The sequence below is a fragment of the Ornithorhynchus anatinus genome, chromosome 10, assembly GCF_004115215.2.
Source record: "Ornithorhynchus anatinus isolate Pmale09 chromosome 10, mOrnAna1.pri.v4, whole genome shotgun sequence".
NCBI classification, from domain to species: domain Eukaryota; kingdom Metazoa; phylum Chordata; class Mammalia; order Monotremata; family Ornithorhynchidae; genus Ornithorhynchus; species Ornithorhynchus anatinus.
In genome coordinates this window covers 22,374,491-22,392,627 of record NC_041737.1, presented here as the reverse complement: position 1 = coordinate 22,392,627, position 18,137 = coordinate 22,374,491, and the positions used below count along the sequence as shown (strand labels likewise).

At 43.8% G+C, this 18,137-nt stretch overlaps 1 protein-coding gene across 2 annotated transcripts in view; it reads left to right on the top strand.

Annotated features, from left to right (window-relative positions):
- Positions 1 to 18,137, top strand: part of LOC100081187 (glypican-5) — a 700,670-nt gene that overhangs the window by 109,318 nt on the left and 573,215 nt on the right. For both annotated transcript variants that reach the window (XM_029072823.2, XM_039913365.1), the window contains exon 4: positions 16,452 to 16,572. In XM_029072823.2, the coding sequence (XP_028928656.2) occupies positions 16,452 to 16,572 (121 nt within the window). The remainder of the gene's footprint in view (positions 1 to 16,451; positions 16,573 to 18,137) is intronic.

Here is an 18,137-nt window from a genome sequence, read left to right as displayed (position 1 = left end):
TGAGCGATACTGCAAGAAGGTGCTCTTTACAGGAATATTCAGTTGAAATTCAGTGGAAGGGAAAGGACTAGAGGCTTGGGACAGATTTACCAGAGAAACAACCTAACCATGATATGACAATTCTTTGGACCAGGGTGGTAGCTTTTGAGTATAGAGGAAGGGACTGATCTGGGTCTCTACTTGAAGCCGAGAGGAATGAGTAAGCCATTAAAGTCTTTTTAGTACTGATGAAATTTGAGCAGAACATTTTAGAAAAATGGTGTGGCCAGAAGAGTAATGTATGAGGCGGATGATATAGGAAGAATTGGGTATAGACTGAATATGTGACAGTATCGTTTTTCATACTTTACTATTTGACCAATGCTTTCTATTTGTAAATTGGTTTTGTCTTCCCTAGTAGATCATAAACTCTTCCTAGGCCGAAATTTTGACTAGTATACTCTCCCAAGTGCTTATTACAGTGATCTGCATGCACACAATAGGTTCTTTTCTACCTTGCCTGCTCCTTATTCATGTATTTTATTAAGGAGGATGTACCAAACATTACCTGTGATGAATTGCTGAAGTCAGTTCCGTGGTGAGAGAGCCTAATAAGTTAGAGCTTGGCCATGTGCTCTGGCTTAAAAGATGACTGCATATATGCCTCAGTGAAAATGGAATATTGTATATTTTTTAGAACTTCAGAATTTAAACAATCCATTCTCATTTTGCAAGCATTCATTTGATTTACTGATACAGACATTAAGATCATGGGACATTGGTTAACAAATAGTATTCTGTTTGGCACACTGTAGTACATTTAACTAATTTTGATGTTGAGGATAATGACTGTGATTAGCATTAGACTCTATATTTGCAGTATTAGGGCACCTCTTTGTAGATGACCTGTAGATAGGATATTGATGTTGAGCTCATTATTCAGTGAATATTGTTTCATAGTTGTCTTGACATTGCAAGTGGTTAATAAATATTTTCTTTCATAGGGAATTTGATTTTTGAGACCTAGTGAGAAAAGTTCTGTCAAATTACTCAAGGTGCACTTACTGAAAATGTATGTCACTGGCATTACATAGAAACTTAGGTTGATTCTTTCAGTTGACCTTTATTTGCTCACTGTTCTCCTTATCTTGAATTGCTAATGGTAGTCAGGTTTATCATCTGCTTTGTATTCCTCCACTATAGCCTAGCTGTCATTTTGTGCTAAATTTCCATAAATTATCTAGCAAAAATAAACCACTCAATATAAGAATGAATGGAGCTTGCCCCTTTGACTTGCATTTTGTGAAGCTGTACTTCCCTTGTGGCGGAGAAGATATTTACCATGTGAATGTTGTCACAGATCAGTCCTGAAATTACCAGGTAATATCGGTTCTCCAAGGACTAGCTACTTGATTTCCCAGCATTGGCTGGCATGTTTGAAGCAGTATGAAATGTCAGACACAGGTCTCTAAGGTTTAGTGTCCTAAGTGATGACATGGTGTGTGACCTTTCTTTTAGATGCCTTTTTGTTTGTATCAAGAGGAAATATTCAGAATCCTGTTTGGAGATCAGACTTCCCTGTTTGAGACTAATTAAGCTTGACAGTTTCATATTCAAGTTGTTTTCATTGTTGTCCCAAGATAATTGCTCTTGTTATGCCAGATATCCTCAATACACATTTATGCACTTGTTTAGGGTAATTAATATCTCACAATTTATTGCACTGTTAAATAAAAGCATGGATAAGTGATTAAGCTTCTAAAAATCAAGATTACAAGCAAGACTGAGATGCTCCTGAATCTAGTTATTCAGATTTAGTAGACACATAACTGTCTTGTGTTTACTTATTTTTTAGTATAATAAGAATTTATTTTCTCAGTCATAAAATGTGCGGTTCACTTGAGGCACCTACTTTAAAAGAAATATTTCTCTCTGAGCTTAGCTTCTTTCATTTTAATACTGTAGAATTTCCTATTACTAAAAGACATTTACTTTAAAATGTCATGCAGATTTTTTTGTCCTTTAAATTGTCTCCTTCTTTTAAAGAGATTCCCAGTTAAGGTTGTTAGATGCAATTCATAGTAACAAAACTTAGGGCCAGAAAGAAAAACCTGTGAGAAGTCTAGACAGTTCTTATCATAGGACCTGCATTCACCTGCAGTTCAACTTACTAAATTTTTAATAGCCTAAGGTCTTCTGGTTGAAAATAAAACATCATGTATAAGACAATTGCTTTGTTATGCCTTATTTTGAGTAGTTTGTCAAGTTCTCATACATTGCATTCAAGATATAGTCCAGCTAAAAGTCAGGAATAATTAATTTACCTCATTTGGGACACAAAAGGAGAATGTGTAATAGAGGTGGTATGAATAGTATTCATATAACTTTCATGAAAAATAAATTGCTGTAACCACAGGTGCCAACTTCTTGTCTTGAGCCTAGGGGTGAAAATCAGGCAGAGGCTTTAGGGGGAAAATGGACAGGAGCCAGCAGGATACTGAGAGAGAGATCAGCAAATGGCCATTTTGAATTTTTTCAGCTATGACTGGAAACTTGCAGGTCTTGTCATAGACTAGGGATGAGCAAACCTGCAAATCCAATCCCAAAGCTTGTTTGAAAACTTGTTCCCCTACCTCCGTGAAGTATGGCTGTAATCATAATTTATATGTATCTATAGCCATGATTCAGAAATACATTTAAATGCCATAATAATAATTATGCATTTAAGTGCTTACTGTGTTGCAGGCACTGTAGTAAGCCTTGGGTGGATACAAGCAAATTGGATTGGACAAAGCCCTTGTCCCACGTGGGGCTCACAGTCTCAATCCCCATTTTACAGATGAGGTAACTGAGGCAAAGAGAAATAAAGTGACTTGTCCACGGTCACTTGTAGCAGGAATTAGAATCCACGACCTGCTGACTCCCATGCTGCTTTGTCCATTTCTGACATGGGAAGGGGCTGGGGAAGGATTCTAAGTGATGGGGAAGATCCTTTGAGAGGATGAGGGGAGAAATCAATCCATCAGTGGTATTCATTGAGTGCCTACTATGAGCAGGACACTGTACCAAGTGCGTAGTAAATCAGATCCTCTTAGGGAGAGGGTCAGGTTGGGTCCTGCCATAATTACTGAGATGAAAGGACCCGACCTCTCATCCATAATGGAACCCCATGAGTACCTATCTAATTCTTCCTGCCTGCCCCTTGCCTGTCACCAAATTGATCTAAGTATTAGGTATATGTTATCTTTCTGTCCAAACAATATCTGTGGTTGTGAACCAATGGGCAGGAAAGCATGGTAACATTGAGTTGTAGGTAGCCGGAGAAGCCTAATTTTCCCTATGATGTTGCCACATCCCACCAAGATGACCTGCCACAGGTATGAACTCCCCTTTCTCTCCTCTTTTCCTTCCTCACCTACTTGCAACCAAGACCACCCCAGCTTTCTCCATGTGGGAGTACTTTGATCTCTAGTAGGAAGGGTAGTAGAACAAGGAATAATTCTATTCTAATTACTGAGGGGCAATGCTCACAACAGATTGCACCAGTAGTGGAAAATTTTAGCTGGTTCCATATAATAAAACAAACCCTTATGAAATAGGATACCTAGAAACTAAATGAAAATAAGGAAAAATTAGCAGCTAATGACTGCTATAGGCTTGGGAGAGAAGAGCAGAAATGGAAAAAGGAAGAGAGGGACAAAAGACTAAGTGGAAGAAGAGTGAGGGAGCAGGGGTAAGCAGTCCCCTGCTTCCTTAACCACAGTTTCCTCTGCTGTTTCTATCGTGACTGAAAGCAAGGTGGAAATCTGTGGTCTGTGCCTCTGCTATTTACTGCCTAGATGAAGTCTTGTAAAGCTGTAATGTATGCCTAATGTGGGAGAAGAGTGCACATGTATTTCAGTGTGCTGCACCCCTGCCCAACTACTTATTTCCCAGTGGGAACTTGGCTGGCAAGAGCCAGAGACGTGAGTGGGACTGCTGAGCTATTAGCACTATATAATCAATTGCTCTGCACAGCCTCTTGGTCATAAAGTCTAGGAAAGAGTTTCATCATCAGCGCTTAGAACGGTGCTTGGCACACAGTAATGGGATAGGAACCGTCCTCTGCCCCGACCCATGGATTTGCTCCTGGGCAAGCCAGGTAGGTTATGGATCTGTGTGGTGAGGGGAGGGACAGCACCGGAAGGCACGGCTTCCAGTGCCACCCCACCACCACACGACCCGGAGGAAAGGGTAGAGTCAGGTGGGCACGGATAGCGAGGGCCAAGGGGTGGTATGTCCCAGATAACCCTGGGGTACCGACCATCTCAAGGTCAAATGCTACCTCGTGACCTCCTGAGCCAGCAGGCGGAACTCGGAAGTGAGGGTGGGACACTGCCCCCACAACCGAAACTGCCAGATTGACAGCCCAAGCTGGGAATACAGAAGGTGCCCCTCGCCCCCGTGCCAATCCAATTAGGAATGGAGGAGGGGGGAGGGCAGAGATTGGATAAACTGAGGCCGGAAGCTGGAATGGCCTAAGGGCACAGGTGATAAATACCTGCCGCCTCTAACCTTCTGTGCAAAGGAATGGGATTTGCAGCAGCCGGCTGTGGGTCGCCTCTGTTCAGAGCGTGAGAAGGCCTCTCTGCCTGCACCAAGTGAGGCGCCATGGGATGGGTGAGTGTCCTCTCCTGCTGAGAACTCGTGGGGTTGGAAGCCAGATGCTTTACCATGGGTATGTAATGTTTAAAATGGATTTGATGTCTAAGTGGGTGCCTCCCCAGGGGGACATGAACAGGGTGGGAGCTAGCCGCCTCACCAAGTGCCAGTAACCATAAGTGGGTAATGCATAACTGGGTTTAATGCATAAATGTATGTAACTCATTAGTGTTTAATGCATAAGTGTATTTAACGCAAAGGTGGATTCCTCCTGGGTGGGGTGAACATATGGTGGGAGCCAACCGCCTCACTACGTTGTGAGTAAATCATAAGTGGGCTCGGGTGTCTGCCCACACGTGAGTAACATACCAGTGTATTCCTCCCGTTAGGGAAGCTCTAACCCCATATTCCTCCCAAAAGGGAAGCTTTAACACCATGTTTCCCCCAAAAGGGAAGGCCGATTGTCACGTCTAAATAATTAAATTCAATCTGCCCCGTGGAATAAATTCTATACAAAACTCAGGTTTTTCCATCCCCGGCCCCTCTCTCTCTCTCTCTCTCTCTCTCTCTCTCTCTCTCTCTCTCTCTCTCTCTCTCTCCCCCCCCCCCCCCCCCCCCCGGCCGCGCCAATTCCGAAAGAACCTGTCCCTGGCGATGGGTGACAGAGAGCCATGGCCTTCTGCCCCCCAGAGAGAGGCCTTTTTGCCCCCAGAGATCTGTGCCCTGCTGCAGATCTGGGGTTCTCCTCTCACCTCTCTTTCTGCCTTCAGTCTCCAGCTCCAGACCCTCCTACCTGTTCGGCTGGTCCCCTCCTTGGGGTCCTCTCTGCCCGATCACTAACCGTGAGGGTGGTTTTCCCGTACCCCTAGACCAAGCACCCTCTGCTTTAGCCAGGAATGGGTTTGGGGTGAGAAATGCCAGTGCCCATAGCAGGGGGGTATTTCCTCTCCTCTGAGAGGATCAAATTCCACACCTTCCCAACTTCGGGAAAACTTAGTCTGGGTACTGTCTGCCTCTTAAGGAGAGGGTAGACTGGGAGTTGCTGACTGCCCTCCACTCCCTCACCCAGGTATTTGGAAGAGTAGAGGGAGAAGCCCTATGGATTGAGTTTGGCTTTGTCATGGACTTCTTCTCCTGGGGGCTACAGTGGGCGGGGGGGCGGTGAAGTCTTCAGGGGCTGCAGCCCCTTCCCAGCTGGTGCTTTAAATTCTGGGGATAATCCCAGTGGGGAAGAGAAGAAAGGCAGACAGGTGAGGGTCCAATAAAGCCCAGGATTGGAGTTAATTGGGGTAATGTAGGGGCTAGAGGGGAGGGAGAGTCACTGCAGCCAGGACTGGGTTCAGGAGGTGAAGGGGTGGTGTGTCTCAGTGGCCAGGCCAGGGCAGACCAGGGTACTTGGGCTCAAATGCTTCCCCACCAGCCAGTTACTGTCCCAGAACCTCCCAGTCAGGACCCTGGGGCTGGTTGCTCAGAGGGAAGGGCCAGTGACATCTGCCCCCCCCACCCCCCTACTGGATGGTGATAGCTGGGCATAACCTCTGTCTCTGAGGTCGGGAGTCATAGAGGGAGAGACAGCAGGTCCTGAGGCTGTGGGGGACAGGGAAAGCTCCTGTCATTGCAGCGGGGGGTGGGTGGGGGGGAGTATCCCAATATCCTCATCCCTTCTGGACCCACACCCTAGCTGGACATCCACCAGCACTGCCCCCAGACCCTTCTGCCCTATGGCCAGGCTCCATGCACAGAGGCCCTGCCCACCTCTTGCACCCAAGCAGGCCTGGGGTAGGGGCCTGAGGGCTCTCTGCTCTTAACCATCACCCCCCTTCCCCAGCATGCCCTCCCAACCCCCAACTCCCACGAGGACCTTGGGGCCAGAGATGTTTCAGGGAGACGGCTGATGTGCATTTTCTTTTGATAAAAGTCGCTCCTGAGAAACCCCAAATTCCTTGATTGTCTGAGGAAAGAACAGAGCTTGCAAAAACCAACAATAAACCATTTCTACAGCTGTCTTGCATTCAGAGCTCCCTTCCCGAGTCCTGTATGGTGTTAGAGGGTGGCAGTGAGCAGCCCCTCCCTTCATCCCAGCTCACAGATACGGCCCCAGGGTCCCAGAGATCCCAGCCCCCCTTACTGCCAATCCGTCATATGTATTCAGCACTTACTGTGTGCAGAGCACTGTCTTACGCACTTGGGAAAGTACAATAGAACAGACACAAACTCTGCCCACAGTGAGTTTACAGCCTACTAGCCCTAACCGACCCGGCCTCAGCCCAACTGGGGGCTTCTGACCCTGAGAAGGCAGGGAAGACCCTCCATTTCAGGGTCTCCTATAGGACTACAATGCTGGGTTTAGGAATTCTAGGTAATAAGAGTGGTATTTACTAAGAGCTTACTGTGTGCCAAGACTGTAATAAGCCCTGAGGTAGATACAGGATAATCAGTTTGTACATAGTCCCTGTCCCGTGTGGGGCTCACAGTCTGGGAGGGGGAAGCAGCATGGCATAGTGGATAGATCATGGGCCTCTAAGTCAGAAGGACCTGGGTTCTAGTTCTGGCTGTGCCATGTGTCGGCTGTGTGACCTTGGGTAAGTCACTCTACTTCCCTGTGCCTTGGTTGCTTGATCTGTAAAATGGGGATTGATTGTGAATCCCACAGGGGACATGGATTGTGTGAACCTGATTAGCTTGAATCTATCTCAGGTACAGTACCACAAATACAAATACCATAAAAAAAGGGAGCAAAGGGATTGAATTCCCATTTTATACATGAGTAAACCAAGTGACTTGCCTAAGGTCACATAGCAAGCAAGTGGCAGAGGTGGGATTAGAACCCAGGTCTTCTGACTCCCAAGCCCGGGCTCATTCCATTAGGCCATGAAGCTTCCCTGGTCAGTGACTTCTGATCCCTGGAGTTCTCTTGCCAACCTTCAGTTGGCTCAACCTCCCTCTTCTTCCCTGAGACCCACTGGGCTACTCAAAAATGCCAAAGCAGGCCATTTAAAGAGCCTTCTGGTTTTGACTTGGCAACCGTCATTGCCCTCCCCGACAGGCCTTGTGGATTTCTACAGTTGGTTTCACCTGGGGTCTTTCCCTGTCAGAGATTCCAGCCCTTCCTGTTCTCAGGGCTCCAGACTCTTGCTCGTTATGGGCAGGGAATGTCTACCATTTCTCCCTGTGACTGTCAACACCACCAGCTCACCAGGTTTGTGCTTCTCTTATCTCAGCAGAGATATGAGTGCTGGGGATGGGGGGGTATTGAGGAGGAGCAGTTGTCTGGTGGGTCACATGGTGCCACGCTTCATTCAGTTCATTCAGTAGTATTTATTGAGTGCTCACTGTATGCATAGTACTGTACTAAGTGCTTGGGAGAGTACAATATAACTAAACCCATTCCCTGCCCACAACAGGCTTACAGCCTAGAAAGACAGACATTAATATAAATAAAATTACAGATATAAGTACTGGGAGACTGGGGGGGGGGGTTGAGGGATGAATAAAGGAAGCAAATCGGAGTGAGGCAGAAGGGAGTGGGAGAAGAGGAAAGGGGGGCTTAATCAGGGAAGGCTTCTTGGAGGAGATGTGCCTTCAATAAGGCATATGCTGGTCCCCTGCCTCAGCCTCCCCCATCATCCTGGTGGTGTCTCCCATGGTCAGTCGATCCCCTGCTCCACATACTGAGGCTCTCAGCTCTCGGCCACAATTGGAAACCTGGTCTTTGCTAACCATCCATTCTGCTGCCTGAAGACTTTTTGTTTAAATTGTTGGTTTCTTGAATGGCAGGAAATATTGTTTGTCAGTCCTATCCAACCCTATTTGCTTCTAACTATCCCAGTGCTTAGTACAGTGACTGGCATATATTAAGTGCTTAACAAATACCTCAATCATCATTATTATTATTATTATCTTTATTACTATTATTATTAACTACCCCATCCATGCTCACACTCACCCAGCACATTTATGTGCACATAGTGCATAGTTTACAGGTAGGCATATAAATGCTGTAGAGAAAATAGCAAATGTCCAAAGGGTGTAGGCGATGCTCAGTAGGCTCAGGTGGCTCAGTAGAAAGAGCCCGGGCTTGAGAGTCAGAGGTCATGGATTCTAATCCTGACTCTGCCACTTGTCAGCTATGTGACCTTGGGCAAATCACTTAACTTCTCTGTGACTCAGTTACCTCATCTGTAAAATGGGGATGAAGACTGTGAGCCCTACATGGGACAACCTGATTACCTTGTATCTACTCCAGCACTTAGAATAGTGCTTGGCACATAGTGCTTAACAAATACCGACATTATTATTATTAGAAGGGAGAAGGAGCAGGGGCCAGGGGGAAGAGGGCTTAATTGGAGGAGGCCTCTTAGCGGAGTTGCGACCTTAATAATGCTTTGAAAAGGGGGCGGGGGGAGGGGGGAGGGGTGGTCTGGCCTTTGTGGAGAGGAAGGGAGTTACAGGCCAGGGGGAGGGGCCGTGGGAAAGGAGTCGGAGGCGACATAGAGGAGCTGGAGGCCGAGGGAAGAAGCCGGCGTAGTAGGAGCAAAGTGCCGCCAGGTGGCAATAGAGAGGCGCGACCGCCCACAATCACCATGCGGGAGAGAAGCAGCGCCGCCTGGTGGCTACAGGCCGGGCCTGCGCAACAGAAAAACCTGGCTCCTTCCTAATCCAGACCGCTCCGCTTCTCCGTTGGGTGACTTTGGATAAGTCACTTCACTTCTCTGAGCCTCAGTTACCTCATCTCTAAAATGGGGGCTAAGATTTGTGGCATCCATGTGGAACGTAGAATGTGTCCGACCCGATGAGCTTCTCTCTTATCCTAGCACTTAGTTCAGTGCCGGGCACATAGTACATGCTCCTTTATTGCCATTGTTCTTGTCTGTCTGTCTCCCCCGATTAGACTGTAAACCCGTCCAAGGGCAGGGACTGTCTCTATCTGTTGCCGACTTGTTCATTCCTAGCCCTTAGTCAGTGCTCTGCACATAGTAAGCGCTCAATAAATACTATTGAATGAATGAAAGTAAGCGCTTAACAAATGCCATTGTCATTATTATTATTATCCATGATAGGCCCTATCATGGTTATATTATTACAGAATGTGATCACATTTATTTGCTGTGCCTGAAATGATCCCCAGAGCACCAGATATTGCCTTGGCCATCAATTCTTCTTCTTTTTTTTTAAAAAAAAAAAAAAGAAAAGAGGTATTTAAGTGCTTACTATAGGCCAGGCACTATACTAACAGCAGGGAAGATATGAGCCAATCAGGTTGGATACCATCCACGTCCCACATGAGATCAGTTTTAATCTCCATTTTTCAGATGAGGTAACTGAGGCATAGACAAGTGCCTGGCCCAAGGTCACCCAGAAATCAAGCAGCAGAGCAGGGATTAGAACCCGTGACCTTCTGACTAACAAGCCCATGCTCTTTCTCGCTTAGCCATGCTGTACATAGTAAGCACTCAAATCTATTGTTTGATAGCTACAGAAACTGATGCTGTGTTTTCGTTAAACCTACCTAGCAGTTCAGTAAGTAGCTAGCACTCAACTACTAAAACTCTCTCACAAGGAGGGCCAATACTGTTCATAAAAAGAGAAAAAAGTTATCTTTTCAATATAAATTAAAGAATTAATTGTTGATTGAAGAGCTCTAACAATAAATAATAGTATCCTTGAATCTGTCTCCATGCAACTTTTGTCAGTGTGAAGATTTTATGATGTTGTTCTTTTTAGACCCTTTTCTGTTGAAGGAAATATTCTTTTTAATGACACTCAGGAATTTTATGTTCTCTAAGTATCTGATTTATTCTTAAAATTCCAGAGCTAGTGGAACTTCAAGATGTTATCTTGTCCAGGTTTCTGCCTTCAGGAGACTTGTGAGACAGCATGACAATTTTACCAACTGCATGGACTGCCTAGCCAGCTCTGCCCCATGGAGTTACTCTGGAAGTAAAATTAATTAAATGAGCATTCATTTTGACTCACCTGGTATCACAGTGCTGTGGCTATTTCCTAGTCTGACCTAAGCCATCTGGGGCAGATGGTTGTTAATCCTTCCCTTAATTAATTCTAGTTTTATTACCCCAGAACAAATTGTACAGAAACTTTAGAGGTATTTCTCAAAGCACCACCATTTTAAATAGAATTCATGTGTGTCATATTAAGCATAGAAAGAAGTGAAATTAATTGCCTTAATAGGCTGACCCCATTTGCAAATGGGTATTTTGGTATTGTTCAGGACACTGATTTACTAGTTAACTACTATCTACTGGTGTTGATAATTTGGTGATGATTTATTTGTAACTCACATGAATATTCATGAAAGGAACTCAGAATTGGAAACTTTAATTATCATTTTTAAATGTTTTTATAGAATATAAATATATCAAAGCCTGCCTTTTCCTGTGCTGATGAAAATAAATAGTAATTGGGGACTAAGCCTGCCTATTTAACTGATGTGATACATTACCAGGCCCGTGTAGAAGAAATGAGCACAGATGGTAGGTCTATTACTTCTCTAACAAGAAATTTGTCTTTCACATTCTTTCTTTCTTTATTTTTTTTAAATTTTGCTCTCAAAATCTGAACAACATTCTCTAAAGTTAAGAAATCTCTGTGGGGATCCATAAAGTGTTTTATCCATCATTTGTACATTAAAAGAAAAAAATAGAAGTGATTAGCAACTTATTAAAAGTTTGTAATGAGAGAATTCTCTCAAACCAACGGTCTGTAGTTCACATGTTTTTCCAGCTTGGGAGACCAATTTTGCCTACAAATTAAAGTCTTTGGTGATGAATATTTGTATCCTATAAATTCCCAATGACTCATGAAGTGAAGCTATTTTATATACACCATTGCAGAACCTACCAGATTGTAAAGTTCCCTCTCCCTAGATTGTAAACTCCTTTAGAGCAAAGATCATATCTATTAACTTTACTGTACGCTCCCAAATGGCACATAGTAAGCACTTAAATACCACTGGTTGAATTTTTCTCAAGGTACCTTGTCCCTGTGTTACCGCTTTTGATTTGCATAATTTTATCTATTTTAATTTATTTTACAACTAATAGTGTGGGAAGACAGAAATGCACAAATGAGACAATCCATATTGTTTTCTCAAATATTTTTTCATCATTTTATACTCTGGGGTCATGGGGTGGTAGTAAATCTGGTCAGAAAGATTATCATGGGCAGAGGCAGAGCTTCCATTTAATGAAATGATGCAGAAATAAGGGAGGTGAGGCTTTTTTTTTTTAACCAAATGGCATATATTAAGTATTTACTATATGCTAAGTACCAGGGAGGTACAGAATTATCAGATCAGGCACAGTCTCTGCTTTGCAAAGGTATTGTAGTCTAAAGGGAGGGAGAGCAGGTATCTTATCTGCATTTAACAGATGAGAAAACAGAGGTACAGGTAAAGGAACTTTCCCATGGTAAAGTTGGGACTAGAACTTAGGTTCCATGGCTCTCCGAACTGTGGTCTTTCTAGTAGGCTGTGTCGGTACTCTCTGTCTTCCTGTCAGGGCATCCTATCAGTTCTGCCAATTCTCAGTAGAAGGGGTTGAACTATGATCCAAAATGGTGCCACATCCCTTTGTCAGTCATGTGACACAGTCTCATGCCAGCATGGTGCCTGTTCCCTATATAATTCCATGCAACTGCAGTAGAGCCAGAGGGTGGCTGGACTAGGGGTTACTCTTGTCCTGGATCACTGCTGGCACTAGGAGATTTATTTGTTGTCAAGAGATGTAGCAGAGTCTAGTGGACAGAGCATGGGATAGAGTAAGAAGGTTCTGTGTTCTGATCCCTGCTCCACCTCCTCTCTGCTGTGATCTAGGGAAAGTCATTCCACTTCTCTGTCCCTCAGTTACCTCATCTGTAAAGTAGGGATCAAGACTGTGAGCCCCAAATGGGACATGGACTATGTCCAACCTGATTAGCTTGTTTCTACCCCAGTGCATAATACAGTGTCTGGCACATAGTAAGTGCTTAACTAATATCCCTACCAGAGTGGCCTCTCTGTCCCCTGTTCCAGCAGCGGAAACCATGTGCACATAAGTCCCCCTTCATAAACAGCCATTCCCCTCCTCTCTGTCCCTGGAGAGGAGAGGGGGAAATGGAGGGAAGGTGAGCCATGCGTCAGATTACCCAGTTCCAGAATCACAGTGACTATATGAACAGAGATTCTCATCCAGAGGGTGGAAAAAACAACTTTTGATTTGATCTCCTTAGGTTATAAAGAAACCCCCTAAAGGCGAAACCAAATGATATACCTGGATTCCAGTTGGCTTTTGTGCATCCCTGACATAGGAAGATCAGTGGCTGGCTGCTTTGTTCCAACCCTGTTTTGAGGATTGATTTCAAAGCCAATATTGGTTTCATTTCAAGTGCAGGCAAGGCTCTCCTTTGGCTGTAAATTAGGGGAGCAATATGGCCAAGTAGAAAAAGCATGGGTTGGAAGTCAGAGGATCTAAATTGTAATCTTGGCTGTGCCGCTTTCTTCCTGTGTGATCTTATGTAAGTCATTTCCTAGGTTATTCCAGATGAGGCTACTACAGCACTGGATTTTCATTTTTTTTAACTACTGATCTCTCCATGTCCCTTCAAGCTCATCCTTCCTTCCCAGCACTACAGAACCCCAGCCAAGATCAGCCTGTGGAACCCTACTCATGTCTTAGTGGAAAGAGCATGGCTGGGGAGTCAGAGGACATGGGTTCTAATCCTGACTCTGCCACTTGTCTGCTGTATGACCTTGGGCAAGCCACTTTCTTCTCTGTGACTATTACCTCATCTGTAAAATGGGGATTAAGACTATGAGCCCCATGTGGGACAACCTGATTACATTGTATCTACCCTACAGTGCCTGGCACATAATAAGCATTTAAATGCCATTTTTATCATGAGGAAGCTTCCCTTCATCCTAGATCTGTTGCTGACTCAGTCACTGCTCCTCACCATCAATGAAACCCGGTTGTCCCCAGATGATACTCTCCCTCATGCTCTCTCCCAAATAGGCCTTATCTTTGCTCACTACCCAAGACTGAAAGGGGAAGAGTTAGCTTCCATCTTGATCCCTAATACCAGTTTCTCACCACTCATCCTTTTCTCTTTCTCTCTTTCTCTTCCTTTAAAGCTATTACCTGACTCTACCTCCCACTGGAATTACTTATCATCTAATTACTCTCTGACTTCCTCACCTCCCTCAGGCCCCACCTTCAGTTTTCTTAACTAATTTCATTCCTTTTCTTTCTTGCTTCATCCCTACACTGGTCCTCAGGAATGTCTACATTCATGTGGATTTCCCTCACAGACTTTCCATTGCCCACTTCCTCTCACTTCTTAACTCCACAAACCTCCACCACACCTTTTCAACTCATCAGCTTGGACATATGTTCAATTTAATCATAATAATAACTATTATTATTATAATATTTAAGCACTTACTATGTGCCAGGCATTGTACTAAGTGCTGGGGTAGTTACAAGCAAATGAGGTTGGACACAGTCCCTGTCCCAAGTGGGGCTCACAGTCTTAAACACCATTTTACAGATGAGGTAACTGAGGCACAGAGAAGTGAGGTGACTTGTCCAAGGTCCTGTAGCAGACAAATAGTGGAGCTGGGATTAGAGCCCATGACCTTCTGACTCCTAGGCCCATGGTCTATCCATTAGACCATGCTGCTTCTCTGTCTCTGTTCACTATGCAGTCACTAACCTCAAGAACCCTGAAATTCAGCACTCTCCTCATAACCTCCTCAGCTGCCTTCTCCCCAGCTCCCCATAAATCTGTCCTATTCCGGGACCGAAGCCTCTGATATTTTGACACACATCCTTCAATTTTTCCGCAGTCACAATGTCCTATTTGGTGTCCATAGCTTGACTTCACTGTCACCATCCTCTCTTGGTTCTCCTCCTGTCTGGCCGTTCATTCTTAGTCTTTAGTGGGCTCTTCATCTGCCTCCTACTCACTAGCAGTGGGAGTCCCTCAAGGTCCACTTCTGGGTCCCTTTCTATTCTCCATCTGCACCCACTTCTTTGGAGAACTCCTTCACTCCCATGGCTTCAGCTACCATCTCTTTGCCATGGTTCCCAAATCTACATTTCTGGCCCTGATCTTCTTCTCTGGAGATTCACATTTCCTTCTGCTTTCAGGAAAACTCTACTTAGTTGCCCTTCTGACCCCTCAAATATAATATGTCCAAAACAGAACTTCCTATCTTTCCACTTGAACCCTGTTCTCTTACTGGTTTTCCCATCACTGTAGACAGCACCATCATCCTTCATGTCTCATAAGTCTGTAACCTTGTGCTATCCTGGATTTATCCCTCTCATTCAATCAACATAGTAAATCTTTCACTAAATCCTTTCAGTTCAACTTTCACAACAACACAAAAATCTGTCCTTTCCTTTCCATCCAAACTGCTACTAAGTTAATCCAGTGTTTATCACGGAGAAGCAGCATGACTCAGTGGAAATAGCCCGGCTTGGGAGTCAGAGATCATGGGTTTGAATTCCAGCTCTTCCACTTGTCAGCTGTGTGACTGTGGGCAAGTCACTTAACTTCTCTGGGCCTCAGTGACCTCATCTGTAAAATGGGGATTAAGACTGTGAGCCTCACGAGGACAATCTGATTACCCTGTTTCTACCCCAGCAGTTAGAACAGTGCTCTGCACATAGTAAGCGCTTAACATACCATTATTATTATTTATCTTGTCTTATGCCATTGAGTCATTTCCAACCCATAGTGACACCACGGACACATCTCTTCCAAAATGCCCCGCTGTCCATCTCCTGTAGTTCTGGTAGTGTACCTATAGAGTTTTCTTGTACCTCTGCTGTCTGCCCCACCTGGCAACACTTATTCTCCATCTTCTTTTTTTAATTACATTTGTTAAATACTTTCTGTGTGTCAGTCAATTATATTTGAGCCCTTACTGTGTGCAGTACTAAGCGCTTGGGAGAGTACAATATAACAGACACATTCCCACCGACAATCAGCTTACAGTCTAGAGGGGAAGACAGACATTAATATAAATAAATTATAGATATGTATGTAAGTGCTGTGGAGCTGGGGTGGGGGCGGTGAATAAAGGGAACAAGTCAGACACTATACTAAGCTTTGAGGTAGATGCAAGTTAATCATGTCTGTAGTCTGTGGCCCACATGGGGCTCACGTTCTTAATCTCCATTTTAAGCATGACATAACTGAGGCACAGGGAAGTTATTTGCCCACGTTCACACAGCTGGGAAACTGTGGGATTATAACCCAGGTCCTTCTGATTCCCCTGTTCTAACCATTTGACCCCACTGCTTCTTGCTGACTGGCTCATGCCTATTGTCCATACCATTTATTGCAGATTAACTCCCTCTTCAAATTCCTTTTAATAAGATCCTACTACAAATGGGGAATTTTCCAACCAGGAACATGTCAGTACACAAAGTCAAATTAGTTGTGTGGTGACTTCCCAACCCTCATTTTATGTGTATGCTGAAATTGTCTCTCTCTCAGTCTTTAAATCTGTTTCTCTCTCTTTTTCCCACTTCTTTGTCTTCATTTCTGTCCTTTTCTCTCTACTTTTCTGGCACAACCAGACCTATTTTTACATTTTTAGCTATAAGAAAATGTGATTGGTTTAACTTACTATATAATTCTTCCCTCTAGTAACTTGTCTTGAGCCTATCAATCCTTGCATGTTACCATAAAGCTTTTTTGGGTAGCGAGTTCTGGTTTAGTGAATTTGTGAATGTAACTCTCTGTTCAACGTTCATGATTTTGCAATGACAATTGGATAATACTTTGGTCAGTGAGTTTCTAAATGGTCTATTTTATTTCCTTAGCTATACTCAACACGTATTTGGAAATGGAATCACAGCTCAATCTGGGAATACCGAAATGAAGGTGAAAGGAACTGATGCCGTAATAAATCAAATTGTAGACAAATTGAAACACATTATTCAGGTAAGCAGTTTTTCTTTCTTTCAAGTGGGCTAACTCCCTTTGAATTAGAACATCAGTAGATAGGAAAATTGGATTAGAGTTTAATGTCATATTTTGATGTGTGTGAATCCCATCTTAAATTGAACAGCTCCATGAAATATATCCTAGTTATTACTAATTACTTGAAGTGCTTTACATATGGAAGATGAAAGTTCAAAGTTAACTTACCCAGTTGGACCATCTGCACTTATGAATTGCAAGAGTGCACCTCACGGTTGCCAATAAGTAGCAGGAATCCCAGAGCAAAACATTTCCTCATCCATTGAGCTTTAGACATGTGAACTACTGTGCTTCCTATCATTAGCAATTAAAAATAACACACGTCAAAAAGTGGAAGCTGCCAAATTCACCTTCTTAATAAACCTCTGAGCCCTGCTGGGAGGTTTGCTGCTTCCCTGACAGCTAAATGGAAGTCAGACCCGTTAGGATTATGTGATATTAGTTGGCTTGCAATGTGGCTTTTTCTTCATTTTATCTCGTAAAACACATGGCACTGTAATTAGTTATGAAATGCTTAAAATTTTATCAAGTTTAAAAGACACACATAGACTTCTTTCCTTGAGAAATAGAGCATTAAATTCTCCTCCAGTCTGTTTTCTTTAGAGAAGCAGTGTGGCTCAGTGGAAAGAGCATGGGCTTTGGAGTCAGGGCTCATGAGTTCGAATCCCAGCTCTGCCACTTGTTGGCTGTGTGACTGTGGGCGAGTCACTTAACTTCTCTGGGCCTCAGTTCCCTCATCTGTAAAATGGGGATTAAGACTGTGAGCCCCACGTGGGACAACCTGATTCCCCTATGTCTACCCCAGCGCTTAGAACAGTGCTCGGCATATAGTAAGCGCTTAACAAATACCAACATTATTATTATTATTTTCTTCATTTTTTTTTTTACATTTTTGGCTGCTGAAGATGCCCAATGGCTCAGTTTCAACTGCAATAGCCCAGGACCACTCCCAGGAGCCCGGAAAAGTATTTGACCAAGACCTTGGCTAGAGTACCTGTTTTTTCTAGACATAGAAACTGGGATTGCTGAAAACTTCCTTGAGGAACGGTTGCTAGGTTCAGTTAAGGTTGTGCTATCCAAATGTGTTGCTACCTGACAAAGGAGGGTGGAATGAAAATTGAGAATGCAGTATGATACCTGAGTATTTTCTAGCACAGGGAAGTTAAGTATATGGCTCTCTTTCTTCCATCACTTGGTTTCAAAGCATCTTGCAAATTTTCTAAACTTGCCTAGTTTAGTGCAGTTATTGTAGCACTATTTTAAGACTCATTCTTCAATTGATTTGGAGCTCAGCACCTTCCAGATCTATCTTCTGTTTGCCAGAGATTTTACTCAAGGGTACATAACCAGAAATGTGCCCATAATTTCATAATAGTAATGAAGGATTTTTTGATAATGCCAACCCTTTCTTTCTTATGACTGTGAGAAGTTTATTATTAGAAAAGCATTTCAATCTTAGTTTCACCTTCAAATCTGATCTGTTTTTACCTGAAGACAATGCCAGCTCTGACTGTCTTTTTCTTTTA